Source organism: Schizosaccharomyces octosporus (assembly GCF_000150505.1).
Source record: "Schizosaccharomyces octosporus yFS286 unplaced genomic scaffold supercont6.3, whole genome shotgun sequence".
In the NCBI taxonomy this organism is placed as follows: Eukaryota; Fungi; Ascomycota; class Schizosaccharomycetes; order Schizosaccharomycetales; family Schizosaccharomycetaceae; genus Schizosaccharomyces; species Schizosaccharomyces octosporus.
Window position 1 is genome coordinate 2,500,880 of NW_013185621.1, and position 16,895 is coordinate 2,517,774.

General features: G+C 40.1%; 8 protein-coding genes and 1 non-coding gene across 9 annotated transcripts; 5 read left to right on the top strand and 4 right to left on the bottom strand.

Moving 5' to 3' along the window:
• The first annotated feature begins 340 nt into the window (after positions 1–340).
• Positions 341–3,524, top strand: SOCG_01670 (aconitate hydratase). The gene is made up of 4 exons (XM_013164623.1): positions 341–477; positions 644–664; positions 868–951; positions 1,047–3,524. Exons 1-4 carry the CDS (start codon positions 445–447, stop codon positions 3,273–3,275), a joined length of 2,367 nt encoding a protein of 788 aa, XP_013020077.1. The 5' UTR covers positions 341–444; the 3' UTR covers positions 3,276–3,524.
• A 137-nt stretch (positions 3,525–3,661) lies between these two features.
• On the top strand, positions 3,662–3,743 carry SOCG_16426. The gene has a single exon. It is a non-coding gene; the product is annotated as a tRNA-Ser (tRNA).
• A 471-nt stretch (positions 3,744–4,214) lies between these two features.
• SOCG_01671 (uncharacterized protein) lies at positions 4,215–6,383 on the top strand (the record flags this gene model as incomplete). The annotated part of the gene is made up of 1 exon (XM_013164624.1): positions 4,215–6,383. The coding sequence occupies one exon, from the start codon at positions 4,215–4,217 to the stop codon at positions 6,381–6,383; it is 2,169 nt and encodes a 722-aa protein (XP_013020078.1).
• A 370-nt stretch (positions 6,384–6,753) lies between these two features.
• Positions 6,754–7,077, bottom strand: SOCG_01672 (uncharacterized protein; the record flags this gene model as incomplete). The annotated part of the gene is made up of 1 exon (XM_013164625.1): positions 6,754–7,077. One exon carries the CDS (start codon positions 7,075–7,077, stop codon positions 6,754–6,756), a length of 324 nt encoding a protein of 107 aa, XP_013020079.1.
• Positions 7,078–7,624: 547 nt separating this feature from the next.
• Positions 7,625–8,333, top strand: SOCG_01673 (cytochrome c oxidase subunit VIII). Its single transcript, XM_013164626.1, has 4 exons — positions 7,625–7,777; positions 7,841–7,902; positions 8,013–8,050; positions 8,099–8,333. The coding sequence occupies exons 1-4, from the start codon at positions 7,695–7,697 to the stop codon at positions 8,114–8,116; spliced, it is 201 nt and encodes a 66-aa protein (XP_013020080.1). The 5' UTR covers positions 7,625–7,694; the 3' UTR covers positions 8,117–8,333.
• SOCG_01674 (diphosphomevalonate decarboxylase) lies at positions 8,298–9,807 on the bottom strand. Its single transcript, XM_013164627.1, has one exon. The coding sequence runs from the start codon at positions 9,636–9,638 to the stop codon at positions 8,463–8,465; it is 1,176 nt and encodes a 391-aa protein (XP_013020081.1). The 5' UTR covers positions 9,639–9,807; the 3' UTR covers positions 8,298–8,462.
• A 103-nt stretch (positions 9,808–9,910) lies between these two features.
• SOCG_01675 (cytochrome c1 heme lyase) lies at positions 9,911–11,657 on the top strand. Its single transcript, XM_013164628.1, has 2 exons — positions 9,911–11,102; positions 11,205–11,657. The coding sequence occupies exons 1-2, from the start codon at positions 10,741–10,743 to the stop codon at positions 11,497–11,499; spliced, it is 657 nt and encodes a 218-aa protein (XP_013020082.1). The 5' UTR covers positions 9,911–10,740; the 3' UTR covers positions 11,500–11,657.
• Positions 11,658–11,714: 57 nt separating this feature from the next.
• Positions 11,715–13,556, bottom strand: SOCG_01676 (spindle pole body docking protein Cut11; the record flags this gene model as incomplete). The annotated part of the gene is made up of 2 exons (XM_013164629.1): positions 11,715–13,345; positions 13,397–13,556. The coding sequence occupies 2 exons, from the start codon at positions 13,554–13,556 to the stop codon at positions 11,715–11,717; spliced, it is 1,791 nt and encodes a 596-aa protein (XP_013020083.1).
• Positions 13,557–13,775: 219 nt separating this feature from the next.
• Positions 13,776–16,599, bottom strand: SOCG_01677 (phospholipase). Its single transcript, XM_013164630.1, has one exon. It carries the CDS (start codon positions 16,167–16,169, stop codon positions 14,214–14,216), a length of 1,956 nt encoding a protein of 651 aa, XP_013020084.1. The 5' UTR covers positions 16,170–16,599; the 3' UTR covers positions 13,776–14,213.
• Between the last annotated feature and the right edge of the window lie 296 nt (positions 16,600–16,895).

The window sequence follows — 16,895 nt, forward strand, 5'->3', positions numbered from 1 at the left end:
AATTTATATACGAGAGGACCGTTATTGGTTCAAAAGGAGTTGTTAATAAAAAGCAGAAAGAAAGAAAAGAAAGGAGAAACAGCGATTTGAACTATTTGAATGGAAAATAAACAAGCAATTATTGAAGAAAGAGCCAAGTTTACTTGGTGTAGCTTTTTTTCGAAACTGATGGGTTGAATATTGGGTTGTTGAAGGACGAAATCAATAAATTATATAGGAACCATATTTTAAAATTTAATCTATATAAAAATACAATTTAATAAAAATATAGAAAAAGTATTTATGTTTGAAGCGATTTTTCACGTTTATACTTCCAATCGGAAACGAGATAATTCTTTAGGTTGTATTGAGGTGATTCAGTAACTTGCCTATAACCAACAACCTATTTGTATAAAAAGGAAGCCAAATATACAGATTTGGGTGTTTGAATTGGTACATTCCAACATGTTTTGTAATATTTCTAGAGCTCCTGGTAAGGTAAGTATTTGAAAGAAGAACACTTGTTTCGTTTTGTCTTTTCTGCTTCCGCTTTGTGAAACTCGAGAGTGGATTTACGGCGGACGGGGATGGTATTGCCAGCAAACGGAAACAAAAACGGTGTTTTTGGATTAGGAACTGAAATACTAACTAGTATTCTTTATAGGCGGGCTCGCGTTTATTTACGGTATGTATTTGGGATTTGCCGACACCTTAATTGAGAAAAGAAGCATCGTTTCACGAAAGCTGTCTAAAGGAGCGTATGATTGAGTCGTACACTCTATCCTCGATCCCCGTTTGAAAACTTTCATCCTTTTTGTGTTGCTTGGATGCTTTTTTCCTTTGCGTGTCTTTTATCCAGAAAGGCTGTAGTCTAACATTTCTGCTTAGCTCCCCGCTGCCAGAAGCTTTTCTTATGCCCCCTTGCGTTGCTCCATCGGTTCTCGTCAGGTTTCTATGAGTAACTTTGAAAAGGTATGTATGCTGTTGAAGCTCCGTTCCGTTCCGCCTTTGGAACAAAAATGGTTTTGATTAGCCTGGACGTATGCTGACTGTTTATCTTCTTTTAGAACAAGTTTATCAACTACCAACGTATCCAAGACAATTTGGAAGTCGTCAAAAAGAGGTTGCAACGCCCTCTTACCTATTCTGAGAAAATCTTGTACGGTCATTTGGATGACCCCGTCAACCAAGACATTGAGCGTGGTGTCTCTTACTTGAAGCTTCGTCCTGACCGTGTTGCTTGTCAAGATGCTACTGCTCAAATGGCTATCTTGCAATTCATGTCCGCTGGAATGCCCGAAGTCGCCGTCCCCACTACTGTCCATTGTGATCACTTGATTGAGGCTTTCTCTGGTGGCCCCGAAGATTTGAAGCGTGCCAACGTCACCAACAAGGAGGTTTACAACTTCTTGTCCAGTGCTTGTGCTAAGTACAACATTGGTTTCTGGCGCCCTGGCTCCGGTATCATTCACCAAATTCTCCTTGAGAACTATGCTTTCCCTGGTGGTTTGTTGATTGGTACTGACTCTCACACTCCCAACGCCGGTGGTCTTGGTATGGCCTCCATTGGTGTTGGTGGTGCCGATGCCGTCGATGTTATGGCCGACTTGCCCTGGGAATTGAAGTGCCCCAAGGTTATCGGTGTCAAGTTGACTGGTAAGATGAGTGGCTGGACTGCTCCTAAGGATGTTATTCTTAAGGTTGCTGGTATTCTGACCGTCAAGGGTGGTACCGGTGCCATTGTTGAATACTTTGGTCCTGGTGTCGAGTCTCTTTCTTGCACTGGTATGGGTACTATCTGTAACATGGGTGCTGAAATTGGTGCCACTACTTCCATCTTCCCTTTCAACTCTCGTATGTCTCAGTACCTCCGTGCTACCAACCGTTCCGACATTGCTTCTTATGCCGAACAATTCGCTCCTGTCATTGCCGCTGACGAAAACGCTCCTTATGATGAAGTTATCGAAATCAACCTCAGCACCTTGGAACCCCATGTGAACGGTCCTTTCACTCCTGATTTGGCTACCCCCATCTCTAAATTCAAGGATGCTGTCAAAGAACAAAAGTGGCCCGAAGAACTTAAGGTTGGTTTGATTGGCTCCTGTACTAACTCTTCTTACGAAGACATGTCTCGTGCTGCTTCTATTTGCCAACAAGCTCTTGACAAGGGTATCAAGACCAAGTCTCTCTTTACAATCACTCCTGGTTCCGAACAAGTCCGTGCTACTTTGGAGCGTGATGGTCAATTAGAAACCATGAGAAAGGCTGGTGGTGTCGTTCTTGCCAATGCTTGTGGTCCTTGCATTGGCCAATGGAAGCGTACTGATGTTCAAAAGGGTGAAAAGAACTCTATCATTACTTCTTACAACAGAAACTTCACTGGTCGTAACGATGCTAACCCTGCTACTCATGCCTTCGTCACTTCTCCCGATCTTGTAACTGCTATGGTTTTTGCTGGTAACATGAACTTCAACCCCTTGACCGACACCTTGAAGGATGCCAATGGCAACGAATTCAAATTTGAAGCTCCCTCCGGTGCTGGTCTTCCTTCTAAGGGTTATGATGCTGGCTCTAACACCTATGTTGCTCCTCAACCCGAGAACGTTACTAGCGTTGACATTGATCCCAAGTCTCAACGTTTGCAAGTTCTTGCTCCCTTCAACAGATGGGACGGCAAGGATGCTAAGGGCTTGAAGATCTTGATCAAGAGTAAGGGCAAATGTACTACTGATCACATTTCTGCCGCTGGCCCCTGGTTGAAGTACCGTGGTCATCTCCAGAACATCTCCAACAACTATATGATTGGCGCTGTTAACTCTGAAAACGGTGAAGCCAACAAGTTGAAGAACCAACTTACTGGTGAATATGACACTGTTCCCAATGTTGCTATTTCTTACCGTGACCAGGGTATTCGCTGGGTCAGTATTGGTGAGCAAAACTTTGGTGAAGGTTCTTCTCGTGAGCACGCTGCCCTTGAGCCTCGCTACTTGGGTGGTGCTGCTATTATCACCAAGTCTTTTGCTCGTATCCACGAGACCAACCTCAAGAAGCAAGGTTTGTTGCCTTTGACTTTTGCTGATGGTGCTGCCTATGACAAGATCACTCCCTTCGATACTGTTGATATTGTGGGCCTTACTTCTTTCCAACCCGGAAAGCCTTTGACCTTGGTTGTTCACCCTGCTGATGGTTCTGCTGAATGGAGCACTCCTCTTAACCACACCTTCAACCAAGACCAAATCGCTTGGTTCAAGGCTGGTAGTGCTTTGAACCACATGGCTGACATGCACGCTAAGTAAACTTGAACGAACAAATTTTCGCTATCGAAAAGTTTAAAGTTTTGTTGAAATGATCAAAAGTAGTTGGACATGTCCAACTTGGAATTGCCTTTTTTTAGAGCGATTGATGGAACTCCCCCCTTGTAATCTAATTTTGATTCAACAGGTATTCCTGAGGCTTCTCCTCGGGAAGAAAATTCAAAGGAAAACGTTAATTTAATAATGCCAGCAAATGAAATTCGCTTAAATGAAAAGAAAGGTTCCTATATATTCTTGAGTAGTATGTTTGTATGTATAGCTTGTATAAGTAAGGATGTGTAAAACAATGCTTGTGGTAGCGTGTGTTATTTTCTTTTAATTCACGAAGTTCTACAAAGATTTCATTATTTATCTTCTATCAACAATTAGACACTATGCCTGAGTGGTTAAAGGGATAGATTAGAAATCTATTGCGGTCTCCGCGCGCAGGTTCAAATCCTGCTGGTGTCGAACTTTTTAGTTTTTTTTATTATGTGCTACATATAGTACATATCTTTATTCTTTTGCTCTTTTGAAAGAACTAAAGGAACGATAAAATGCAATGCTTTAAGAGCAATGGGTCTTATAAGCACTTTGAATAAATCTGCTTACTTGGGAAGTGACATTGTTCTTTTGATATCGTATTAAAATGTCAATACGATCAAGCAGAAGAGCATTTCCAAGGAAGAGGCATTGAAGAATACTTTAGAAAAAAAAAGAAGATAAAGAAGCTATAAATATTGATAACATGTTTAAATCAAGGAACATAAAAAATAAAATACGTAAATGTCTACATGTTTACTCCAATTGGCTTATGGAAAGCAGGCGCGTTTGTGCAGTACAACGAAGTAGAACGCAAACAATTTAAGGTAGGTCCATTTCTTTGTTTGTCTTGCTCCAAAGACGAAAAGGGAGTAATTCTTTTTTGTTGAAAGGGAAAAAATGCCGGCAAATGCCGTTGATAATAGTTCTGTAGTATCCTCTTCGTATTCAGATGTTTCATATGTGTCTGACACGAGGAAACGACAATACAAGAAAGATGAGACTCTTCGAAGAAAAATAGCTACTGAACTAAGCAAGAAATCAGCAAATCTTGACTCACCCGTGAGGTCCACAAAGCGACATGGGGAGCCTGGGACGGTTGAAAGCGTCGCACTCGATGCGGCATTGACAGTTCATATGCATAGCTCAATAACGGAAACAGCGCAACTAATGGCTGCCAAAAGACAGGATTGTGTCTTAGTTATAGACGAGGAAGGACAGCTTACTGGAATACTGACTTCAGGTGATATTGCAAAGAAGTGTGTAGGTGCTGGATTTGATGCTCGACAAACTTATGTAGCTGATATAATGACAAACGGCCCCATATGCATTACGAGTGATACAAGAATTGATGCGGCACTTGAGTTGATGATAGAACACCATATCCGACATCTTCCTGTGGTAAGCGATGGTGAAGAAGGCGATGAAGGAGATGTCATCGGAATCATCAACATGCGAACATGTCTACGTGAGCCTCTAGATCGAATTGCACGCCAACAAGAAGCAGCTGAACGGCTTGTGGCAGCTCTTGAAGGTGCTCAGGAAGAATTGGAAGATAAATCAGCTTCTGGAAGCACTAATAACTCTTCACATTCAGGTGGCCCGCATGCAGCAGAGTTTATTGAATATGTTGAATCTCTTAGGAAGAAGGCATCAGGTCAAGATGTATTATCTTTGATTGAAACTACTCAAGAGCCAGTTCTGGTGGGCACACGAACAACTGTGGCTGAGGCTGCAGAATCCATGGCCCATGCGAACGTTTCTTCTGTCCTTGTAATGGAAAATGGTGCAGTATCTGGTATTTTTACCTCTCATGATATTGTGCTTCGTGTTCTTGCTGCTGGACTCGATTCTTTTCGTTGCTCAGTCATCCGAGTTATGACTCCTCATCCGGATTGCGCTCTCATTGACCTGCGAGTCAGCACTGCTCTTGAGAGGATGCTTGAGGGAAAATTTAATTTTCTTCCCATTGTTGATGAAGATGATTCTATCGTTGGTTTGCTTTCGCTTTTCCATCTATCAACGGCAATCCTTGCTGAGCAGTCTCCTGAAGAAGAGGAAGGTTCAGAACATGAAAGCCATGAGCTCGAAGAAAACATTTTGTCGAAAACCGCTTCTCAAGAAAACCATCCCCTCTTGGCCCCCTCCAATGAAGATATCGATTTAACACCTAAAGTACCCGCTCCTAGTCAAGGTATTATTCCTTCACATCAGCCAGGTGTAGTTGAAGCTGACGTGCTTCCGGTTCCTTTGAATTGGCAAGAAACAAACTACCATTCTCCCGAAAAAAATAATCAATACGCACCTTCCCTTCACGGATCCCATGTTTCCTATCATTCGGGACAATACCCGCTTTCCCCAACTCGTAATAACGAATTTCCTTATACTGGACAACCTTCCGCTATAAATGCTTATGAGGGCTCTGATTTACACGGTTATGGAGCCTCTCATACCGCACCTTCATACGTTGGTTCGCTTGCTCAATTCCAAGGAAACCCGTCAGTTGTGGAACAGGCATTACAAGATTTAGTACAGCCGACCGATTCTGCATCTCAGATTTTTCCCATCCCCCGCCCCTCTCCTTCGCAATTTAGCATAAAATACCGATCAACAATTGGACGAGTTCATCGTCTTCGTTTAGATCAAATAAGTTCATTGAGTGATTTACAAAAGGCGGTTTCAAATCGCGAAAATGAACAAAACATCACTCTTACCTACATAGACGACGAAGGAGACGTTGTAGAAATTACAAGCGACGCTGATCTTCGAGAAGCAATCTTTTTAACTCGTCGGCGCGGACTCCCGCGCTTAGAAATTCGTGGTGTGGGTGCAAATAGTCATACTGTTGATGGTTTCAATCCTGTGTTATCGACGGTTGGAAGCAGTGCTGGAACTGCATCTGTTTTACAACCTAAAATTCCTACTGATGAAGCCGCTTTTGGGTCACCGAAGCCCCAAGCAGCCTCAACAAAGAAACCTTCTGACCGGTCATTAGCTTTTGCGGGCGTGGTATCTGGAACTGTGGCTGTAGTACTCTTTTCAGCTTGGTTTTTACGTCGCAGACGCTGAAGTTTGTTTCATGAGTTACAGAAGAAATTCGAGTGTGGATAAGGAACCATCGATCATGTCTTTTATTTCAAGATTGAATATTTCAGACCATCTTTCTTTTTTAAAGTTACTCAGACCAATCTTACGTTTTATTATCAATTATGTGCATTTAAATAAATAGTTTGACTTTCTGAACGCAAGTAAAATAAACTTGCTGTGCCTTAGTCGTTAAGGTGTTACTAAAATATACGACTTGCTTGATTCATTTACGCATATATTCCACTATTAATATACAAGAATAATAAAAAGGTTACTGTACTTCTATCTATGTAGTAAGAAAGATGTGTACATAAATAAATAAACATATGCAGCACAAAATAATTGAGGTTTTTTAAATAGCTTCTGGCATGGAAATGTCATTAGCCGTTTCGGATTCAGCGCGGATTCGTGATAAAAAAGCTCTTTTAAGGGAAATCCTGGATTGCAACATACGTATGGCACATTTTTTTTCTTCTAGAGTCATTTCTTCTGACTTCAAATTGGAGGCTTTCGTCTTTAATGTCTGAATGCTCTGTCGCAACAACGTTAATTCTTTAGAAGCAGCAATGACCTTTCTGGATTCTTGAGAAGCCAAAAAATCTAACAGTCGAAACTGCAATACAGAGAAATCCTGTTGCGAAAGCGTATTTGAAGGAGGTGTCGTGATTGTAGACATGATGCCAAAACTTCACGGAAAACGGCGAAAAGAGATTATTTCAAAAACAGAGACAATGATTCCTAGCTTTCGAGGCAAGGAAGATTCTCCTGACCGGGATTACTTCTAGTATGGTAGCTAGCGGTCTAAAAATAGTTAGTATTAGGTGTAAGAGTCAGTAAAGTACAAAGCTATGATGTTTCATCAAGTAATACCCAGGTATAGAGGAGCACATTTACTAAAGAATAGATATTTAAACTGACTTTTTGTTATAAAGTTGGGTTTTTAAAACTGTATAACGGCTTATTGATACCTTCCAGTCTGCTTTCAAACTTTGTGATAATCCAGCAATCCAAAGTTATCCATTTTCGATTCGATTCTACTTCTTAATTAAAAGTAAAAGAGGGTGCAATGACCATCAAGCTAAAGGCTTACTTTTTAAGTGCTCATTCAGTGAATGTACACTCATAGTATTTGTTTATTAATGTAAATATTTTGTATCTCCTTATACGAAATTTCACAAAAGTGTTAATTTCGTTATGTTAAATAACAAAACTCGCAATATCAGTGAGTCCGCATCGGACACTGAACAAACGCAGCCAGCAGGAACCAACTTGGCAACTCCCAACTCTTTGATCATGCTCCTCTCTCGTATTTCAGCTCGTTCCGCTCTTCGTGGTGTTCGTTTTTCTTCTTCTCATGCTCCCCCTCAACCCGGATCGTAAGTTCTCTATACTGTTGACGTGTTGAACTGAGAATTAACAACTTGTTTTCTTGCGTATAGTACCGTTCCCTTCTATGTATCCAAAAAGGCAATTCCTTCTATGCTTTTCTTTGGAAGCTTTGGTATGCTAGATTTCTGAAGTTACGGACAGATGGAATAGATCATTGCATCGTCCGTTTCTAAAGGACAAAAATTGCTTCCTGTTATAAGAATGCTAACGCTTCAATCTTAGGCTTCGTCTTGGCTCTTCCATTGATTGTCGTTAAATATGTATGGCTCCAGCTCCTGAACTCCCTTTACTAACCTATTTTCTTTTAGCAAAACCGCAATGCTTAAGCGATTTCTTTCAAATGAATGAATCCGTATGGTTGGCATGCTTTTTCTTATATACTCTCTCAAGCAATCGAAACCTTTCTCATTTTATCTTTGTGTCTACTAGAGACCACCTTGTACTTCAGTCCCTGTAATTCTTCCTACTTTTGTAAGAGGTAAAAGAACGTATTGTATTGCTTCTAAGAATTAAAATTAAAATCTAAGGTGAAATAAACATTCAACTAGCCTTTTCTTGCTTTCAAGAATCCGTGCCAGTTCCATCTTCAAAGTTTACCGTGAATTAGTTCAGCTAGAGTAATACATAGCATTGCGTTTAAAAACATAAAACTAAGTCCAGATTAGTCTAGTATTAAGCATTTTTAGGTGTTCCATCTTCCTTTATTAAAGACTCCTCAGGAGATAAAATACGAGGACCATCACCGATTTTGGTAAGAATTACTCGGCTCACACCAGACGATACGGTTTCTGCTGCAACGTCGTCAATCTTCACGGAAGTAGGATTTCTAGCACTTTCATTCCAGCCTTCTGCGTGTTTAGAAACGGCGTGCAAGGCGTCCAAAATAAACGAAGAGTTTTCTTCCAAAAAGTACACGACTGCATTGGGACCGGCATCAAAGGTATAAGCAGCAATGGTCTTTCCGGCAGCAGCATTAATATTTTCAACGACACGAATGATAGCTCTAGAGGTATCGTTTAGGTAAAAGATAGGAGGAAGGGTATCAAGACAGCAAGCATGAAATTGGTTTGAATCAGTCATCGTAAGATTGGCAAACGTTTCAAAATCACGATTACGGATAGCTTGCTTCATGGCTTGCATACGTCCAGGAACGATATTCTTTATGCGTTCTTGGAACAAGGTAGAAGAAGCAACTGTTGCTTGCATACCTGAAGTAGAGGATACACCCTTTTTAGCAGCAGAAGCAACCATGATGGCAACACGCATTTCAGGCCAATGTTCAACAGGCTCAACTTGCACGGCAACGCTATCAGCTCCGCTATGCAATTGTCCCATCTCCCATGAAACGTATCCACCAAACAAGCTACGACAAGCGCTACCGGAACCTTGTCTAGCAATTCTGGACAACTCAGTCGGAGTCCACGTCAAGTCGTACAAACGCGCAATGGCTTCAGTAAAGGCAGCATATCCAGCAGCGGAGGAAGCCAAACCAGCGGCGGTGGGAAAATTATTTTCGGATACAACATGCACCTTTAGTTGGCTAATCTTATCCATTGAACCGTTGTTGTTTTCCAATTCTTGACGAACACTACGCAGTTCCTGTACGCAAACGGAAAGTCGTTTGCTGGCAGAAATATCTTCAGCGTTTCCATTCAACCACAAAGTATCTTTCTCAAATGATTTGGAGCAGCTAGCTGTTGTCACAGTTCTCAAATCGTCTTGTGATAAAGTTACACTTAGTGAACTGTTTGTCGGTAAATTCAACCCGACGTCGCGTTTTCCCCAGTATTTTATAACTGCAATATTCACAGGAGCACTTACAGTGCACTGGTAGACCTTTTCTGCCATATTTTCTTGTTGATGATAGATGTTCTAGCGTGTATTATATTGCGTAGTACTGGCAAAGCGAAGCCCAAATAAGTTATGAAAAGTTAAACTCCGTAAAGAAGAACAACCTCACAATAATAGTCTGCTTTTGAATGCCTAAATGTCAGGTAATTTCTTTGATCATTCCTAGCGTCGTATAAGCATAGATCGAAATTCAGCATTTGAACGCACTAATGGTAAACAAGGTTTCTGAGCTGGAGCGCTAGAAGGTTAATAAACAAAAATAAGTACGTTTGTTTAGTATACAAAAGTAAACAGGAGTGAGTCCCTTGTGAGATCCATCTGAATGCTAAAAAACAATTCCAATTCACTACAAAATTCAGTGCCTGATTCTTGGAAGACGAGCTTACCCTCCATTTTTATTTACTTAGGCGCTGATGGACTTGTACAACCCAGTTTCTAAGTTAAATCTTTTCTAGTATTATTCTTTGTATTTGTACTTGCTTTCATTTACTAAATATGTCCCAGTTGGCGAAACTGGGTCTTTCCACTCTTTTCTTTTCATACGAGAACCCTTTTACTTATTGATCAAGATAACTTCCATTACAAGGTACCAACGTTTAGTTTCAAAACTTTTTTGTACCCATAAATCATATTAAACCACGTTATTTCGTATGACTGAAAGGAAACGAGATTTGTATTTCGGATTCAGTTGATCGTCTAAGAGAAGAGAATCTGATATTCATACCGGTAAAAAAAAGACTTCTATCTTGCAAAATAAAGCAATCGATTTTTCTATAATTTCTATAATTTGGAAAACCCATCAAAGTGCTTTAAATGCACTATTGAAGCCATTAATAAACGCAATGGCTCAACCTGATGACTTGCAAAAAAAGACGACGACGCGAGTGTTAAAAAATTCAAAGTCTTTGAATTCTATAGACGTCAAAAATAAAGAAAGTAACCTATGAAAGACTACCAAAGGAATCTTCTACTATATATCCAAAACATCTTTGGATATACATTTACGGTACTCCACCACGATTTAAAAGCCATCCTTAAAAATGGATTGTCTTCGAACCAGTGAAAGGTCGAGTTTAGTAAATTCCCCATTCCCTTTAATATGACAGAAAAACAGGAAGCTTCTCAAGAAAGTCAATGTCCGGTATCACCAGAAGTTCGTGACGCCTGGCTTAAGAGTCAATCCGAAAAAAATAAAGCACAACCTCACCCACCGGCGTCACCTGTAGAACTTTCGACGGATCGTGAAATATCTGGAATTCCCAAGGCAAAGACCGATCCCAACGATCAGGAAGAAGCAAAATGGATATACCCTTCTCAAAAAATGTTCTTTGAAGCCATGAAACGGAAAAATTGGAATCCTGATGCCAGTGACATGAAAACAATCGTTCCCATACATAACGCAGTCAACGAGAAAGCATGGAAAGAAATTTTAGACTGGGAAAAGGGATGGGGATCAGAATCGTAAGTACAGTCATATTTGAGTTCCTTAATATGAAGAGGGACAATGGATAAGAAGAGCTTTGACAAGCTTCAAATTGGTACTATAAGCTAACACAAGTTTAGTTGTGGGGGACCCAGACTCGAACAATTTCAAGGAAACGTAAAAAAGCTGACCCCAAAGGCACGAGTGCTTAACTTCTTAGGTTACAATAAACCTTTTGACCGACATGACTGGCTAGTCGATAGATGTGGTCAAAAAGTTTGTTATGTAATAGATTTCTATAATGGACCTAGCGTACAAGGCGTCCCAAGTATGTTCCTTGATGTTCGTCCAAAACTTACTGTCCATGGTGCCTGGATGCGCTTTTACCGTTGGTCCAGTCAAGCTATCTTTCAAGGGAAGACTAATCAACAATAAATTGGATAATATCAACCAACCAACCACTCCTTTCCGGATCTAATAACAAAGTGTTAACGTCCTAGTCCCCTATAAAAAATAATAAAAAAGATATCCTTCTTTTTGTAGTCTGTTCTTGTTAATGAAATTTATATCCCATATTAATTCATATATTTTATTCCATTTGAAATTTTTAGCATCTCCATAATTTTATCATTCAGCTTGCTAGAAGGCTCTTAGGTAGCAGAATTTCGTCCTCGGTACAGAATCCAGCAGCGGCGTTCTACCTGTGTTGGAATGTTTAACTGTATGAAAAAATCTTGGAATTTTTCAGTGATTTCGACAATACCATCTTTTAAGCATGAAATAACACGATCCATATCGTCAAAATCATGAGTTCGTTTTGATGCAAAAACATCAGAAGAGTGAATGGGAGGGTTTCGTTTGTAAGCAATAAGTTTATCGTATGTATCACAGTAAACCGTTAAAATATCGGAAATATCACGGGCAACCACACCATAAGTGTCATATTGTAAAGATTTCAAGACAAGCAGTGACAAACTGGTGATACGAACTTCGAGTAACCATGGGTTCTTCAAAACATCAGCATTTTTCCTATCCAACGTCTTGCGGAATATATTAAATAAGGAAGTTTTGTAAACAACTGAAAGATATTGCGAACATTGTTTACGTAATGAGGCAGGTATTAATGATTCTGCGAAGGAATTCTGAGAAGCATCGGGTGCGCTGAAGTTGCCGTGCTCTTTTACCTTTTCTAAAATTCGGGAACGACGAGAAGCACCCTGTGCAAATATATCTTTTTCTTTTAACGAAATTGTATTGAAAGAATCATCTGTAGTACTGCTCCCCAGTCTTGAACTTGATTGCGCACTGTCAACTCCATTGGGCTTCTTACCAGAGGAAGATAGTTGCAAGGATGTAGACAAGTTTTCACACAGCACTAACGTATTATTCAAAATTTCTTGCCACACACTAGTCTTCCTATCAATATCTTGAAGAATGCCTTGGATTCGCTTTGGATCTTTGGAGCAAATGAGAAACAGCTCCTGTGAAGCGATACATTGAGTTAAGGGTTTATTTCTCGTTTTAATTCCGTCCAACAAGGTTCCATTAGGATCATTAGAACGCATGCTGATGAATCGAGAACGAACCACGGGTCCTGCATATAGAAAGACACGGAAAATCAAAAGAGCTATGCTTAATGAAATGTTAATAAGGAAGGTCATCCATAAGCTATGAACCAACAGACCAAGATTTACCGGCCAACGGACGAGTGCTTTTGAAGCAGCGAGCCTATGAAAACATCTAGTAAAAAGCAAAAAGGTTCTCCAAATGGAAGATCGAAATATAGCATAAATTATAGGGGAAGCAAAGCCGCATATTAAAGATTTAATTATAGAAGATTGAAAAATGGAAGGCAACTTTTCCTTAACATAAAGTACAAAGGATTTTTGAAGGACAGGCTCTTCAGGTGTATCAAGGTCAAAGTAAAGATGCTCACAAGCAGAAGAGAAAGCCATCATGGAAGCTACAAACATCATGTAAACGAATCTTTCATTAAGTCTTGGTAGTTCATACGCTCTAGCGGCCGTTACCCATTGCAAACGCGAAGAAGAGTGGCCTTGCAAATATGCCAGCGCCAGTATACCCACGGAAACGAGAAATGAAATATACACGGGAAAGAATGACTTTGGAGAGAATTTAATCATAATTTCTTTTGCCAATGAACTTTGAACGTCTCTGGTGGTGGTCATTCTGCTCTTTAGCATGACAAAGTATGGAAACACAAATAGAAAACATAGCAAGCCTTTCAAGAAACTGCCAAGAATCAGTTTCGGAGAGAAAACTATAAAAAAACTGTTAGTGTCTTTATTTTATCAGGTTTATAGGGACATACTGGATCCAGACGCGAGCCAATATGATGTTACACAGCACAAACAATACAATGCCAAAGAAGCGCGCAAAAAGCGCTGCTGTAGTATAGGTCGTAAAATTGTATGATATCGCACCGCTTTTGTTTTCGATCCATTTAGAAAACTGGTCCTTAAAGCGACCATGGTGATAGTTGGCTCTGTGTAAGTATGTTAAACATCTCTTACTTACTACTGTCAACAAAAGATGAATTGGAATACGAACCTGAAGCGATATCATTAAACAATTTACTGCAGTTACCTTGTTCTACTACTAAATTCTGTAAAGCCTCGCAAAAAGACAAAATAACGATGAAAATTAAGCTGTTTTAAATTCGTTATTTAAAAATAAAAGTCACTCTTTCTGTCTTGGTAGAACTATTTACGAATGGTAGCTTCAAAGCTCGTTAGTAAATAATGTAAAAAGTAGTTTAGTAAAAACTTGGAATGCAATTTAATTTTATCAAGAAACTATGGTACAAAGAACGAATTAAAAAACGAGACGAATGAGGAAAGAGCTAGAGACTTATTCACGACTTGGTAGAAAGAGGTAAGGTGGTAAAACCGACGAGAATTTCGTTGATTAATAGTCGATAATAAATATGCCCGGAAACTCATCAAAATTATACGATATTCAGTAGTTAAACTACTTTCAATAATAAGAAGTATAATAGTAAATAGTAGCAATAGGTAAAAGCCAATTATACCTATGAAATTAGGATGTTAAATAGTTAAATTTCTAGCACGGGCTCAGAAATTCGAACTTCTTATAAAAGGACAATCATGCAAAATTCCATTGCAAGTTTAGTTTAATAAGCCAAAAGTAAGTAGAGCGACAAGCAAGGTAGTTAACATAACATTACCAGAGAGATGCATAGCACCACTTTTTACGGCAGGGTTATACTTTACATTTCCTTTTTGGTCAAAAACAGGAGAATTGTCAACTGTGCCGTTCCAGCAATATTGAGAGAAGCATTGCTGGCAAGCTTGGGGTGCAGATTGATTCTTACGTTCCAAGGACCTTTGAATAACCGCACAAGCCAAACAAGAGGCAAAATCAGTCGAATTATTCTGAGTAGCAGCAACGAAACCGTTACGAACTAAACCTTGGATATCCGAATTGCCAAGGCGATAACGGTCGTCAGCAATGTTTGACTCTGTCGTCCAAGGAGAATTGGGGAGATATACCAAGAGGGGAGGAGTGTTCTCATCGACATGTTGGCTTTGGCTGGTAGTATTGCGTCCGTCACAACCAAAAAAGGTTGGACGGTTATTTAGGCCAAGGTTGATAAATGTTTCTACAGAAGGAATATGGACAAAAGAGTTAACTCCATAGGAAGCGTCGGAAGCCTTTTGAGTAATGCGCTCATATGTGGAAACTAATGATGTACCATTTGGCCAGTTGTTTTCAGTATCACTACTAGCATCGAGTGCAAAAATAACGTCGACACGACGTTCTGGTTGAAGCAAAGGCCAAACTGGAATGTTTTGGTTATCGGCACCACCGTCGTATAAATCCACATAAGGAGCAGTGGTTAAACCATCAGAAGCAGCGGTTCCATCACCTGCTATAGAGGATGCACCGTCAAACATGTTGTTGTAGTAGCTAACAGCGGAGCCGTTGATTCTCATATGGCGCAAAGTAAAGCCAAGACGACGACTCATACGGGAATCACGCAAACTAACGCCAATGAGAGCTTCATTGAAGCGTGTAGAGGAAGTACCTATCAAAAATCCAACATTATCGAATTGAGTAACGCACTTATTATCGATGGAAGAACCATTGTTTAACTTGGTTCCAAGATATTCAAGAGGCATGTAAGCGCGGACGTTATTGTCGAATGTGTTGAAATAGTAAGGAGAGAACTCATAGATGCTTGAATTAGAAGAAGTGGCATTGTGACCATCGGAGAGAGCACCGGGAAGGCCTTGAGAAACAATAATGGGATAGGGATATTCGGCATTTTGAAACCAGGAAGCATTTTGTACTGAAGAGTAAGTTGTATCTGGACCACCACGAAGGCGACCAGTCGTGTGACGAGCGATAGCACGACCCCAATAGTCGGTCAAACTCACGTTAAAGCCAGCAGCAGCTTTTTGGTTGACTTCATCAACGAGATCGGTGTAATAATTCTTATTATCGCCAAAGTGAGTTTCCTCGACAAAAAAGATACCAAGACGAGAATACCAAATGGTGGAAGACAAGTTTTGCACGGTGCGAAAATCATTAATGGCTAAAGAACTAACAAGCCAGGAGCCACCATCGGCACCGGTGATATAACTAGCACCTTGCAAAAGACCACCTAGAGTGGTTTCGTTGCTTCGACGATCAAACGCAGCTAGAGCACCACCACCATAAAACATAGAACGATAGCCACCACCAGAGACGGCAATTCCTAAACGAGGGCCATTGTCCCCAAGAAGACTGTCCAAATCGAGAGAGGACGTAGAATGGGCAGACTGTAAAAAGGAACGAAGAGCCTCATTCGAAGAATGGGTGCGTTTTTGGAGAAAATCAGATTCTAATTGTGGAAGTTGACCAGAGCTTAAGGAATGAAGAAGTTGTTGCGATCCGCTACAAGAGCCGATAACGGGAGCGTAAGAAGCATTGGTGGAAGGAGGAGGAGGAGGCTTTTTCCAATTTCGTTTATCGAGCTGAGAAAGGTGAAGACGGGCGTATTCCTGATCGGGGTCTATCACTTGACAACTGATGAGACTGGAACAGAGAAACACAAACACAAGGAAATAGGAGAAAAACATATAGGAAAAAAATGGAAAGAATTAATGATGCAAAAAAAGAAATCCAATTGATTTGTATACCCAAAGACCAGTTTTTCGTTTTTCGTTTTTTTCCTCCTTGAATACTATGACCTAATGTTAATCTGATGAGATGAAAACAGGCAAATTGATTAGAAAAAAGCGACAAGAAGGAAGAAAAGAGAAAATGGAAAAAAAAAATTAACCTTGTAGACGAAAAACAAGGCGATGAAAGGAAGCGCACACGGAAAAGGAATGAACTGTGCGAAAATAAATAGATTCACACCCTAGAAATCGATCTAAAAAAGCAACCCTATGTCTAGGCAATCCTTGAAACAGTTAATGGGGAATGTTTGGATTAATCAAGAACTCCAAGTGCCAAGTTCAAGAAGAAAGTGTGTGTTTGACAGAAAACCGGTTTCATTTATATTCGGTAAGAGCTTTTCGGTAAAGAGTTGGCTTCGTTCCTGGAATGCTGTTATTGGTTCTCTCTTTACCTTCGGCACGGTAAAAGTTCCACGTTTCGGCAGTTTGTGTACCCCAGATTGACATTTGCCGGAAGCGAAAACCGAAAATGATGACCTCATCGTCAAACTTGGATCGATCAGAAGTTTCCATGCATCTTTCATCGGCGTTGTTGAAGTTTTTGCTCTTTTTATTTTGTTTTCTTTATTTATTTTTTAATAAAAGAGATTCCTAATTTGATTTCTTTTCTTCCTTTAGTTATTC